Genomic DNA, 16,148 nt, shown 5'->3' on the forward strand with positions numbered 1-16,148 from the left:
TCAACGACGATGCATTCAATTGATACAATATGTCTTCTTGATGAGTATTATACTAGTTTAATATACCGATGTTTATATGCATCGTCTATATTAAGATTATTTAATAGAAATTTAGTATTTAGGACGTTTATCAAGTACACGATGTAAACCAGGCCTATGAATTCTGATATAAAGGGAGATGTTCGACTGAGCAGTGCAATGCGTTTGCGACGCACTCCGACAGTTGGAATAGCTGCTACCTACTTTAGCACGCGTCACTAATTCGCCTTATCTCTTTCTTTTTCTTTCGTTTCTTCTTCTCTACCATACTATCGCGCGTGGTGGAACAGTCGAGTTAACGCGACCGTGACTCGCGCAAGTGTCGGCTCGGTTCAGCTCAGTATAGTTTACCTCAGTTCGCATCGACCGCGTGCACGTTTTAGTGTGTGAATTCCTGAACAGACTCGATTGATTGAGAACTCTCATTCGTTGCCATCTTGCTTGCTTGACACGTGTATATACGGGCGAGACGAGATACGTGAGCAAGTGTGTTGCGAATATGTCTGTTGCACGAAACCGGCTGCTGTCGACGTTCGGCGTCGCCCGGCGTTACGCCACCGTCGCCGCCGCCGACCGCGCGCACATCGCAGGTATGGGCGTGCAGCGCGCGTGCTCGACGTATAAAAAATTGAGGAATGCGACGTACTGGAGGTGAGCCTGCGCGTAATGTAGCATACGTTTTGTATGAATTTGCATAGTCAGGCGAAATGTATCTAAGATGCGCAAGATGCGTTCTACGAATAATTCTCTTTACTGTTTGCACTACACATCTTTTTTTTTAAAGATATAATTTTTTTGTGATGTTATCGTTTCTTATCAGAATTCGCGACACCAACTTATTGAAACGAAATTTCACCTGTATTGCCATTACAATCACTGAAACATATTGCAACTGCGATCATGTATAGTGATTTGGAATATTAATAATTCATGCAAAGTATGACGTACAAATATGCCATACCATCTCGTATAGAAATTCGTCTGGTGGCAAGACATTTCGAAATGACTATATGAAAAACTAATTCTAATATAGAGTTACTACAGATATAAGCATGAAAAAGCGAAAGAAAGTAAACATTCGTAAAAAAAAATCTCGTAGAAATATCTCAGCTAGCAACGTCTAAAGACGTCACTTTGCTACCTGGGATGTCATAGGAACAAGTAAAAATCCTATATGGAGGAAAATAATATTGCTGTTGTAGCGAAATTGTTGTTTCTACTGCATATTAGTAGCGACAGTAAAAATTTAGTTAGATATTATAAATTTTTCGAATTATTCGTTATATTAAAGTAGAAACAGTTTCGTCGTTAAAATAAAAACTTTTTTCTCATTGTATTTATTCTTATAAGTATGATACTTTGCTGTTAGAGTAAAATAATATACTCTTAGCATATGCATTTATTGTTATGGCAAAATCACTACTGTTGATGCAAATTCGTAATAACAACGAAAGAAATTCATTACCATAAATGACTCTTTATATTGTATTAAGAAAGAACAGATGCGCAAATAAAACAGCAGTTAATCGCGTAGACACGAGACGTAGATACGTATTCGCTGCGATGTGTGATCGCGCATATATAGGCTGTGGCCATACACATGCAGCACAGAAAGTTGAAACAACGTTGCTGAGATGTTGTAATGTTGAATGTTGAAATATACCCAGACAGTAATGTGTCTGAAATTTTGATAGCAAATTACTATCAAGTTGGGCAATTTAATTGAAACAGAAATAGGACAAGGTGATTTCTCAATACGCGGACAAGATGCGAACAAGTTCTGATAACAAAAACATGATGGAAAATTTACAGCAAATACGTTGCAAGTAATTACAATAACTGTTGCATAAAGAATGTACAATATATTGTTTTCATATTTTGATTCTTTTGCCAACTTGTTTTGCTCTATCAACCCTCAGGAAAAAATACTGTTAAGAACTGTTTAAAAAATTGTAAAAAAACTGAAGCAAATAATATAGAGAAACTGTTTAGTATACTGTAAAAATCTCGTAGTTAAAAAAAAAGAAATATTTACTCAGTACTGGTCAGATGCGAACTCGAAAATTGCAGATACCTCCCAGGTTTTTAATCTATCACCTTAGCTGCTGCGTTACTTCTGATACTAAGGGTGCGTTCGGGGAGCACGCTATCATCACTACATTCTTCTATCTTTATCGCTCCTTAGATGTACAACAAGGACAGAATAACACGGTAGCGCTGAATAGTGCTAATAGCGAGTTCTCCGAACGCACCCTATGTGTTCCTTATTGTCCTTATATGTAGCCGAAGCAGTAATTTTAATTTTTTTATAATATTATTTAGTACAACTACAAAAAATATGCTATTTAGTTCAAATATTTCATATAATAAAATAAAAGTCAGAGATATATGCATAAAATATTTATATAAAATATGTTTATCTAGGTGTTGACTATGAACGCTTTGGAGCGCTGACTGAAAGATGAATATTGATCTCTACGATTTTTCAAAGCATTTGAAGCAGTGAATACTACTTAGAGTTAATTTTATTAATAATATTTTAATTTAATTTAATTATATTTACTTTCTTAATAAAAAAAAATCGTTATATATTGTATAATATTTTTCAAAGAAACGTACAAAACCGTCAAAATACCTATCAGAACTAACTACAGAGCACATCTATGATACATCAGCTGTCAGTTGCGTTGATGCTATACCATTCCCCAGATCGATAGTCACTAAAAAGTTTTGACCAGCCGTGTCCGTTTCTAGCTGATCGTTTTTCATGACTGTTGATTCATCCGGCAAGCGGAAATGTGTCAAAATAGAAGTGACATTTTGACAGCTTGACGTTTCATACATACATATTTTTATCAGAAGTTTATCCGCTCACATGTAACGCGCAATCAATAGAAGAAGAGTAAGAATGTTAAAAAAGATAAGTAAGAAATTTTTACTTTATTCGAATAAAGTAGAATGTTTATTAATAACGAATAATTTGAGAGCAAATCGCGTGAAAATATTAAAAACAGAGACCCTTTGTGTCGGTATGTGTATAAATTTATTATAATTTTGTATATTAACTTCTTACTTATCTTTTTTAACATTCTTATCCTTCTTCTACTGATTACGCGTTACACGTGAGCGAATAACCTTCTGATAAAAACACGTATGTTTGAAACGTCAAACTATCAAAATGTTACTTCTATTTTGACATATTCCCACTTGCTGGATGAATCAACAGTCATGAAAAACGATCAGCTAGAAACGGACACGGCTGGTCAAAACTTTTTAGTGACTATTGATCTGGGGAATGGTATAGCATCAACGCAACTGAGTGTACATGTAATTTATATCTTTTGCAGCTTATCCATATTGTTCACTTCAGATCTGTTGTATGATTGTTGTGAAGAGTATTTGTGGAGTTGTTACTGTCACAAACTGTTTGCTAAAATTTATTGTTTGAACAATACTGTGAACGGTTGTACATCAATAGTAACTATCAGAGAAAAGACTTTTTAAAACTATAATAACTTTATATCTCTGGCAAACTACTACAGACCAATAATACTTCTGAAACTTGTCATTTTCCAATAAATTTATAAAACTATCAAACGCTGACAGTTATTGATAGATCTGAGGCAGCAACGTCACGTCATTTTTTTTACGTCGATGAATAGTGATTATCAGTCCTAGATATGTAACCAATAGCTGACGTTTAAAAGACGTGATTATTTTGATGTGATAATAAAGTCATTTAAAAACATTTATAATTTTTGAGAGGTCATTTTTAGTCAGCTGTTCCATAAGCAAAAAATGTGACATATATTTACTTAATGTTCATTTATATCAAATGTGGTTTATGTAACCAACAGATTATTATTTATACACCTTGTTATTTATTTTTTACGTGTTTGTATCTCAAGCATTTGAGTCCTAGGAATAAGCCTTACAGAACTTGTCCTATCATTTTTTACTCACTAGTATTGCATCGTTGCAACTATCTAGTTAGTAGGATGATGTTCAAAGATATGTTAATGAGAAAATGTTGACACAGATAGCACAGAGATAAATAGAAGTTCATAGACAATTCTCACAGATAGGCTATCTGGGTTAATTTGTATATTTTTATATACAGGGTGTCTCACACTCTCTTCCGGGCATTTTGTGGGGACGTAGAACAGGTTGCGGTAAATGAGTTATAATAGCGATGACTGCCGTCGTATACTTATACTTTAGGTCAAATTGAACAAAAAAGTTCTCTACCATTTTGCAAATAATCACAGATTTTTATAATAATTAATAATCATAGATTTTTAATTATTAATTAAAGAAAATGAGTGCATTATCACGTAAAATCGTGCAATAATCTTCTTTAATTAATAATTAAAAATCTATGTGATTATTTGGAAAATGGTAGAGGAGTTTTTTGTTCAATTTGACCTAAAATATAAGTACACGACGGCAGTCGTCGCTACTATAACTCATTTACCGTATTCTGCATGATTATTTACAAGTTTTCTACATTTAATATCTCGATAATTATTGCGAATATCGCAAAACAGTATAGGATTTTTATGTTCACCTCAATCTGTTATACGTCCCCACAAAATGTTCGGAGGAGACTGTGAGACACTCTATATATATATATATACATAAATTTAATTAATTTAATTAAATCTTAAATGGTAAAGTGAATTTTTTAAAAATTAAAATATACTATTTTATAATTACTCAAAATTTGTAATCTTTTATAACTTTGTCTATTTAATAATAGTTAACAATAAAAAAACAGTTAATAATAAAAAATAGTTTACTATAAAAGTTTAAAGATAACGAAATGGAATGTGCGGGATTTAATAGATCTTACTTCATTAGAGAGAGCTAGAGGTTAAATTAACAATAAAAGTACGAAAAATATAATTTTTATTAATATTAAATCATTTTATTAAATCATATTATCAAAAAATTATGTTACATTATGTTAAGTACAACATATATAGGGTAGTCCACCGAAAACGAAACAAACGTGATTTTTGGCATTTAACCTAATTTATTCGAGAAACGCTTGGAAAAACGTCAACTTTAATTTCTAGGGGGACATATTAATTGGCTATTTCCGTATGCTAATCTTCAATCCCAGAGGAGCTGATTTCACCATAAAAATTTTAAATGATAAAAGATGTCTAGGGACATACCATTTGAAAGAGCGATTAATTCGCTTTACAATAGTGTTTTATTTTTTTAATTTTAATCATTATTTCCTGAGTAATTGTAACAAATCAACAAATCATGAAAATAAAAAATTATGAAAATAAATGGATGTGTAGTATTATTCTAAGTGTAGAATGATTCGTCTAAAGATCCTAGAGACCTTACGCAACTCAACCAGCTTCTGAGAATTCGTGAGAAATTACTATTATTAGCTAATTTTATTTATTATGTAGTATGTTTGCATTAGATAGACACTCCTTATAATAAAGCGTTGATTTATATATTTATATATAAATATATATAAATATAAATATTTATATATAAATTTAATTAATTAAATTTATATATAAATATTTATATTTATATATATTTATATATAAATATATATAAATATAAATATTTATATATAAATTTAATTAATTAAATTAAATTTTATATGGTAAGATGGATCTTCTCTTTTTTTAATTGTGCTCTTTTATAATCATTTGAATTTTATAATCTCTCATGACTTTGCCTATTTAATAACAGCAATAAAAAAATTTACCATAAATATTTTAAGGCCGAAATGGAATGTATGGTGTTTCGTAGACCTCATCTCACTAGTTTAATAAAAGTACGAAAAATATAATTTTTATTAAAATTAAATCATATATAAAAATTATATTACTGTTTTAATTGCAACATATATAAGCAAAATATAAGACGTTTGTATCGATTGAAGAAGTGGAGTAGTGTTTAAAGCAATAGGCTGATAATCCAAAGGTTCCGTCTCAGGTCCAAGTTTGAATCCCAGTGAGAATTTTTAAATGTGATATAACGTTTGGAATCAAGTAATCCTAAATTTCAAGTAAAGTCAGCAAACGCTGATTGGTTTTTTATTTCAACAAATTCGCTAATATTCATAAAAAAGTGGAACATTTAGCGCTTATTTGAATCTTTCTTGAACAATCTGTGAATATTCCGGAATGTTTTGAGACATTCTTGGGATGTTAATTTTGGATTTGTGGAACATTCTGTGAATATTCCAGGAATATCTAGCGAATATACAACTTCCAAAATTCGTCCATATAAGATCACAAGAACGTCCATAAATGCTCCAAGGAAATGTCCATACGAGCTCCATTTTACGTCCACAGAAACTCCATGCAGGACGTCCAGTGGACGTCCAGTGGAGGTTCAAGAAACGAACATGTTGATGTTTAACAGAGGTTTTATGGACGTTACGTGGACGTCCATTGGAGGTTTTGAATCTCCATTATTGACGTCCAATGGATGTCCATTGGGCGTTTTTGTTCCGTGTGAGTTTATGACATCATTTTCATGTTTTATTATGATGTCGTTGGGCTGCGACTTATTTCATCATTTTCATGTCATTATTACGATTGTAAAAATCGAAAATCACGTTGCTACCTGGGTAATATTTAATAACATCCAATCAAAAGCTAATATTTAAAAAATATTTTAAAAATGTTTTTATTTAATTTATTATTCATTCTCTGAATTTATTATCAATAAAATATTTATATAACATTTGTTAAATATTTTTTTTATTAAATATTCATTTTGAATGATTTTTAAAAATACTTTTTAAACGTTTTTATAACATTTAATTAATATTTATATAATATTAATGTATCATTTGTAACAATGATTTTTTAATAAACATTTTTTGGACATTTTTATAACATTTTTTAATAATTTATTTTTAATTAATTATTCGTTTGAAAGAATAATTTCAGTAAAAATTTTCAAACATTTCTGTAACTTTTTAAAAATATTTACTTTACATTTGTTATCTGTTTTACGTAATGATTTTTATAAATATTTTTTATACACACACACATTTCTTTAACATTTTTTAAATACTTATTTTACATTAATTATTCGTTTGAAATAATAATTTCAAACATTTTTTAAACGTTTTTATAACATTTTTAATTGTTTATAACGTTAAAAAAACATTATTTCAAAACATTAAGATAAATGTTTTTATTGAAAAAAGTTTGTATTGAAAAAAGAGGAATTATTCCATTATTTTTAACATTTTTAAAATGATGTCGCTTCCGAACGGCATCTCTGAGCGTTATATAGGAAGAGGAAGGTGTCGTGAGCGTGGAGCATCAGATAGCTCAGTAGTTTAGAGGAGTCGCCCGGCAAGCGAATGACCCAAGTTCGAGTCTCTTTCGATATTTTACTCTCTCTAAAACGGAAAGATATGCAGGTTTCGATCGTACGGGGTATCCCGCCGCCATCTAGTACGCCCTCCTTCTATGGCAATTTAATATAAATTATTTAAAATAGTTATTTAAGAATGTTTTTAAAATGTTTTTAAAATATCACTTGAAAAACATTATGAGAAACTTTCATGAAAAGGTTTTTAAAACGTTTATAAAAACGTTACAAATAATGGGATAAGTCCTCTTTTTTCAATAGAAAAACGTTTATTTTAATGTTTAAAATAATGTTTTTTTAACGTTATAAAAACATTTTTTAATATATGAAGAAAATGATTTTTAAAACGTTTTTATAACGTTAAAAAAACATTATGTCAAACATTAAAATAAACGTTTTTTTTTAAATAAAAAGAGGGACTTATCCCATTATTTTTAACATTTTTAAAAACGTTTTTGAAAATGTTTTCCAAATGATTTTAAAACATTTTATAAACATTTTTTTAATATTTTTTTCTGATTGGAAAATCTCTTCCCGAAAGCTCTTTGTATATCAAGTGTTTTATCTGCTTGACAGTCAATAATTAAACTATTTGTAGCTATACGTTAATTCTTTGAGTCTAAAATTCAAGGAACATATTTTTAATGGATTAAAATATTAAATTATGCAAAAAAAGTTCGATTTCTTTGACCCTGTTCAGCATCGGCTATCAGTATTTATTATAAAACTTACAAGTTCTGCGGGACACGGGCGATGCGGTAGGCAATACGCTCTGTCCCTGAACGCGTGTCGCGAGAACGCGTAACTCGCGCAAGTCTTCTCCCACCGCAAGGAATCTTGTGACGGTTCGATCAACGATCCCGGCGAAAGCGGATTCGATTATCGTTTCTCGCTTTACTTAGAGCTTTACACGTAATTTCTTGGAATAATTCGATCCATCGGTAAAGCGGAATTCTCCGCGTGAGTCAAAGTGCTAGTTCCAAGCTCGAACGCGTTAACCGGTTACATTTAAACCCGTCGTGATTTCGACCAGGACTTTTCGTCCCCAATCACGAGAGCAATTAAATTTGTACGCGTCGATCGCTGATTTTTCGGACAGTACGGGCGCGTGTCTGCGACCTCGAATTTAGACATCAGGATCGAATTCTAGAGAGTCAACGAAGATACCCATCCTTTGACGGTCTAGCGGCGATTCCGGTGCAGTTGATAGTCTTGCGTGGTTCGCGGAGTGCATCGCTCGAGTGGTGCCTTCTCAACCGATCGATTGACGACCAAAAAACGAGTTTTCCGCATCAAGCGGTAATACGTTGACTCTGAATTTAAATTGAGCGATCACCGCCCTTATAGAAATATCATACTAAGAATCATTGATAATTACTTATTTTCAGTATTAAAAATACTGGATAATAAGTAATTATCAATGATTCTTGTCTAGGTATAGCTTCCGGAATGGAGCCGTGTCTTGAATCAGCGATATGCCGACGTTTCGCAAACGTTGGCATATCGTTGATTCAAGACACGGCTCCATTCTGGAAGCTATACCTAGACATTGTATCAATGGCTGTGAAAGCCTCAAATCTAGTATCAATGATTCTTAGTATGATATTTCTATAAGGGCATACGTAAACCGTGATTCGTCGGACCATTCGATCGATAACGGTCGTGCGTCTCATTGGGTGATCGTTGCCAGCATAAACAGTAACGAGGTTATAAACAGTAACGAGGTTACGTATCTCAGCGGACGTTAAGTTTTTGTTTTGTATTAACGTGAGACGCTAAGTATAATTTTCAGTCGACTCTGACTTTAAATCGTCCTTCGGAGTTTATTTTTCCATATTCTGTGTTTTGTGCCAACTTCGAATCCTAGCGCACTGCCTGTTCCATTTCTTCTCAACCTAATTCCGTCGTCTTTACGTTCTTACTGAACGGTTCCGGTATTCTGTCGGCGTCAACGCGGTATTTCTCGCGGAGAAGCAGACAGACCCATTACATGAGATGCCCCCCTTAAACAACAGAGAGTTATGAGACTTATTAACTCTCCTACTAGCAGTTTGAAACCAACGCTTGATTTTGGTTTCAGCATCAATGAAAAAATTGTCAGGAAATCTTAATTTAACTGCACTTACACTACAAAATAACACTAGAGATCTCTCTCAAGATCATAATGAAATAGAAATCAAATAATTTCATAAAAATGTAGTCATTTTAATGTCAGGATGATATGGATTACATTTTTCTCATATAATATTGCAATTAGTATCTAAACATATATTGTATCTTTTCCTATAAAATTTTATCGCCCATGACATTAATCTATCTCGTGTCAATTTTTCATGATTCTCTTACTTTTTGATGTTCTACAGCATATCCAAAGCGCATCAAAATCGGTGAGGGATATTTCTATCATGTCTCTTGTGAGTATTTTTCAGTATTTCTCAGAAATTTTCAGATTTCGTCAGAATTTTTCTAAGAAATGTTTTTGAATGAATAAGGTAAACGTCCCAGTGGTCGAACATACATGTCACAATGATTGACATGTTGGTTTTGTATTTTTCTTTGTTGAAATGCTTTTCAACATACAAAATAATATAATAAATGAAAAGAAATATTTAGTTTGTGATTTTGTTTCATTTATTGATAAACGGCTTAACAAACATAAGTATATTATTAGTAATTCAATTATCGGTACACGTTCAATCACTAGGACGTTTACCTTATTGCTGAAATTTACGACGATTTCGCTGATTTTTGATGAATATTGCTAACATCATAATGAACGTGGGTCAATTGATTGAGTTTTTCAGCAAAATTTTGGCACATTTCATTACGTTTTCAGCAAGTTTCATGATAATTTCAGCAAAATTTTTTCATCAGGACATTTCTGCCTCGTATCTACCGTTGCTTTCGGACGCACGTCATGATCAATTTCTGTTGCGTTTCTGCTGTTATGTTTGAGCGGCACGTCGTGCCGATTTCTACTGCGTTTCTGTCCTCACGTTTCGAAAGCACGATCGAAAGTCATGATCGATTTCTGCCGTATTTCTGTCGTTAGTACATGATGTAGCACGTTGTGTGATATATCTTCTATATTTCTATTATCATACCATGACAATAAATCGTGTTCTATTTCTATCGCACTTGTCATTGATATAGAAATCAGGCTATGCGTGGAAGGTAACATATTTTTGCAATTATATTATTAGGGCAAATGATGATATATTTCTGTTACATTTCTGCCGGCATACTTTATCGGCAACACGTTGCAGAAAAAATTAAGCTTAATGAGGACCAGTTGCTTGAAATCTGCTGTATAACCATGATTCAATCTGCCGGCATACTGTCAGCATGCTGCCAGGATCTTGCTTGCTGGGGCTGACACTATTAATATTAATAGTGGCACTGTTAGTGACTCTAGTAGTGACATTAATAGTACTAATTGTAACATGTAACATGTAATTGTATTAGTGTTGATAGTGACACTACTAATATTAACAATGATACTATTAGTGATATCAGTAATATCAGAAGTGACCCTACAATTGCCAATAGTTGTAATACGAGTATTATAAGAAACACTTGATGAGCTGATGTGTGTAAGTATGTAAACTTTATTATTACTATGAAAAATTATGAAAGATAATTCATTATTACAGGAATACGTTTATAAGGTTATTAAATATTATTTTTTCTGTATAAAAATTTATTTTCTATGACAATTACATTTCTACCCAATCAGCAGACAATGTTTTTTAAATATTTATTTTTTATTGATATTACATTGTACAGTTTATTGTAAAAATAATATTTATTTAATATTTATTAAACGTTTATATAACATTTATTAAACATTTAAAATAAAGATTAAAAAAAAATATTTATATAACATTTATTTAACGTTTATTTGATATTAAATAAAACGTTTAAAATAATATTTAAAGAAATGTTTATTTAATATTGATTTAATATTTGTATTATATTAATCACACATTTAAAATAATATTTAAATAAACATTTCTTTAGTATTTATTTAATATTTATTTTTCAAATATACTTTTTACATTTAAAAAAATCTATTCTTTACTTTTTAATAAATCATTTGTTTTCGTACATGGATATACCATATGTATATAATATAAAGTGTCTCTCGATAAAAGTGACTGGATAAGGTGAACGACTCAAGAGAAGCAGAGATCTCAGGTTCGAGTCCCAGCATGGTAAGCAAATTTTCGAAGTGTACAATTTAAATTGAATTAAGTAGCGTGTGAAACAATAAAGTGGAAAATTTAAAAAAAATTCAAGAAAAGAAATTTACATTTATATTTTTTAAATATTTTTATAATATTTATAAATGTTCACGTAAACGTTTAATATTTAAAAAACATTTATTAAATATTTTGAAAACGTTTTTTCCAAAACATTTGAAAAAACGTTTTTTAAATAAAAAAGAGTGAACTTAACCCATTGTTTTTAACGTTTTAAAAGTAACTGCTAGAACTATTATTACTAACAATGTTACTAATAGTGACACTAATAGTGTCACTATAACGAAAATATCATTAGTGCTATAATTCTAATAGTGCCACTAATAGTACTTTTTCATAAAGGCAATTTTCAGTACATTCTTGATTGTTAGAATAAAAGCGATAGTTTGAACTATCGGAAAAGTCATGACGCATTTTTGCAACAGATGGCGCTAGTTCATTTTTGGAAGTACTAGAGTCATTCGCATCTATGTTATTGCTATGTTATTTGACAGCTGACAGTTCTAACTTCATTCTAAAAAAAAAATTGAGCGATTTGGTTGAGTTTTGGAGATTTTATATCAAGTTGAAAATGGAAGACCAAACTGTGCATTTTTGCCATATATTACTGTTTTACTTCCGTAAAGAGAAGAACGCGCGTCAAGCTTGTGAAAAGTTGCGTAAAGTTTACGGTGACAATGCTATATAAGAGCTATAATTGAGCGATTTGGTTGAGTTTTGGAGATTTTATATCAAGTTGAAAATGGAAGACCAAACTGTGCATTTTTGCCATATATTACTGTTTTACTTCCGTAAAGAGAAGAACGCGCGTCAAGCTTGTGAAAAGTTGCGTAAAGTTTACGGTGACAATGCTATATAAGAGCTATAATTGAGCGATTTGGTTGAGTTTTGGAGATTTTATATCAAGTTGAAAATGGAAGACCAAACTGTGCATTTTTGCCATATATTACTGTTTTACTTCCGTAAAGAGAAGAACGCGCGTCAAGCTTGTGAAAAGTTGCGTAAAGTTTACGGTGACAATGCTATATAAGAGCTATAATTGAGCGATTTGGTTGAGTTTTGGAGATTTTATATCAAGTTGAAAATGGAAGACCAAACTGTGCATTTTTGCCATATATTACTGTTTTATTTCCGTAAAGAGAAGAACGCGCGTCAAGCTTGTGAAAAGTTGCGTAAAGTTTACGGTGACAATGCTATATAAGAACGTCAGTGCCAACGATGGTTCACGAAATTCCGTGCTGGTGATTTTGATCTCAAAGACGCTCCTTGGTCAGGGAGGCCTATCGAGGTTGATGACAAAATAAATACATTGATCGAGTCAAACCCACGTTACACAACACGAGAGATTGCAAAAACATTGAACATCCATCATTTAAGCGTTCACGACCACTTGAAGAAGCTGGGATACGTAAGCAAGCTTGATATTTGGGTTCCTCATGAACTTAAAGAAGTTCATTTGACGGCGCGTATAAACATCTGCGATATGCTCATTAAACGTGAGGAAAACGATCCTTTTTTGAAGCGACCCAATGAAAAATTTTTCATATATAATTATATAAAACTATATAAAATTATATATAATTATATATAATTATATATTATTATGTATCAAATTTGTCCATTCATGTTCATACATTCTACTTATATATATATAATTATATATAATTATATATAATTATGTATAATTATATATATAAATTCATATATAATTTTACATAATTACGCATAAATTTATATGTAATTATACATATTGTTATACATAATTGTGTATAATTATATATAATTTTATATGATTATACATAATTATGTATGGACAAATTTCATACAAAATTTTGCATGAAAAATTTTTCATCGGGGACTGATAACTAATGATGAGAAGTGGATTGTTTACAACAATGTGATGCGCAAACGGTCTTGGTCCCGACGTGATTATTTGCCTCAAACAACATCGAAAGCAAACATTCATCAGAGGAAGATTATGACCTCAGTGTGGTGGGATTTTAAAGGTGTCGTGATTTTTGAACTCCTATCAAGGAACCAAACAATCAATTCGAATGTGAACTGTTAGCAATTGGACAGTTTGAACGAATCCATCATCCAGAAACATCTAGAGCTCGTTAATCGTAAAGGAGTTGTGTTCCATCATGACAACATGAGACTACACACAAGTTTAATCACCCGTCAAAAATTATTGGAGCTTGGATGGGATGTGTTGTCGCACCCACCATACTCGCCTGACCTTGCACTGTCAGACTTCCACTTGTTTCGCTCTCTTCAAAACTTCTTGCATAATATAACGTTCAATTCAGATGAGACTGTAAGTCAGCACTTTGTTCAATTTTTGGCCGATAAAGACATAATTCTTCCTACTATGAACGAGGAATTATGAAATTCACTGAAAAATGGCAAAAGGTTATCGAACAAAACGAGCAATATATCATTGATTGATCTTTGTTCTTTATATAAATAAATGACCTTTGAAAAACATAGAAAAAATACGTCGTGACTTTTCTGACAACCCAATATTTTATAGATCTGCTCAATTGAATGCAAATGTCAATTTATATGTCCTTTAATTTTAACATATTTTGCAAGAATTCTTTGCATGCGTTTCTTCGCTTTTGACGTCATTAAAAAGAGATGGACAATGCGAGAACAGAAGTCTTAAAATAGTCTTAAACAAAATGTCTTTAAAACGTTTTAAATTAGGGTATAAGACAGCTTTCTGATATTTTTTAAAGAAAAAGACGTCTTTAAAACATTATAATATTGTGTGATTTTTTATGAAGAAACTTGACGACGGATTTTTTGCATAATTCGGAAACGTAAATTATGACGTGAAAACGTCGAAGCTAATCTATCCTTTGCGCCGTTTGCTAGTAAAAATACAATGATGAATATGTATGATTGTAATTTTCGAAACATAATACTATTCTTTTTTATACGAGGGAACGACTTGCGCAAGAGAATGCGCGCGTACATAAGCGCACTTATTAGCTGACATTAGCGTGCGTTGCACGCGAACATAGCGTGACATTATACGAATATAATTTGCACGTGACTTTTCACGTCATATTGTGTTTTCACGTCATATTGTGTTTACTTACTTTTTATTACAGAGTTGTTTACTAGGTTGTGCAGAGTTTAGCATGTCGTTGGAAAATCTATAAATCATTTTCCTTTGAAGTTGCATGTTCACACGTGGCTGCAAATTGATGTTTTCGCTGTGTCCAAAATATGATTTAAAATATCATAAAATATTTCTAGAGAACTTGGTGTACACAATGAGAAAAAGGCGATTTAGCTTCCATTCCTATTTATCTGCTCGATGTTAAATTTATTTGCTCGACAAAAATTTATTTTTTTCGGGATGTAGATATTTTTATTTGGAACTTTATTTCTGAAGAGATATCCGAATTGAAAGATGATGGGTATATTAAGTTCTTATTAATTTTTTAACATATATACATGACTGGTAAATATAATAGATGTCATCAATATTTGTGTAAAATGGACTATAGGCGCATATATGCGAATTACAAATTTCTTTGGCATATATTCTCGAAACAAGTAACAATTGTTAATTCTTATTGTAAGCGCTTATATTCTTTTATGCATTTTAATTATGTTAGTAAACAAGATTTTATTTTTCTTGGTCTATTTCTTTTCCGATTTTTTAAGAAACTATTTCCTTCACCAACTTTATGACAGTAAAGTAACCCGTCTTCAGCGATTGTTTAGTTCTGAAATGTTCTATATTTAAAGGATTAAAGAAACAATGATTCTGGATCGACATTAATCGAAAAATTTTATGGGGAAGAAGTAGAAAAAATATAGAATATGTTATACGAAATGAAAATGACATGCAAAATTATAATGCATCAGTTAAAAAATTCAGCTTGATTTTTTAGTTCAATTTGTTTTTATTGCATATGATTAATATAAATTATTTATTAACCAAGTAAATAACGTCATTGTTTGTGGTTTTTCATCAAATTTGTGGGAATATTTGTATATTTTGATTATTATATTATTTGTATTATTATTACTAGCAGAAGTGTGTGTGTGTGTGTGTTTGTGTGTGTTAATCGGTTTATTATTAAAAATATCACCAGAGAAATAAACAAAACTTTTTGACTGACCTGATATTATTAAACTTTTAAATTGCGCAGATTTTTATGTAACAGATAAATTACTCATAAATATTATCAAACCAACTAAAAGAAACCACTATATTTTTTTAACAGTTAAATGTAATTTAAATTTAAAATAATTTTATTGTTATTTCCTACGTAGTTGGTAGGTAAAAAATAATATATTTTAAAATATATTACTATATTAGCACTACTTACTAGTTTTTATCGTTACAATAAACTTGATCACTATTGATACTAATTTTTACTGATTTATTAATTTATCGATTTCCACAAACATATGGGAACTTCGATCTCTTAAGTCGCTTCGAAAATATATAGCAAT

The 16,148-nt window shown here is 31.0% G+C and overlaps 1 protein-coding gene across 1 annotated transcript in view; it reads left to right on the forward strand.

Moving 5' to 3' along the window:
* The first annotated feature begins 216 nt into the window (after nucleotides 1-216).
* Nucleotides 217-16,148, forward strand: part of LOC116850334 (farnesyl pyrophosphate synthase) — a 162,023-nt gene continuing 146,091 nt past the window's right edge. The window contains exon 1 of the mRNA XM_032828484.1: nucleotides 217-690. Within this exon, the coding sequence (XP_032684375.1) occupies nucleotides 539-690 (152 nt within the window). The 5' untranslated portion in view covers nucleotides 217-538. The remainder of the gene's footprint in view (nucleotides 691-16,148) is intronic.

Source organism: Odontomachus brunneus, unplaced genomic scaffold (assembly GCF_010583005.1).
Source record: "Odontomachus brunneus isolate Ranch 3 - 2012 unplaced genomic scaffold, Obru_v1 Obru_scaffold_142, whole genome shotgun sequence".
In the NCBI taxonomy this organism is placed as follows: Eukaryota; Metazoa; Arthropoda; class Insecta; order Hymenoptera; family Formicidae; genus Odontomachus; species Odontomachus brunneus.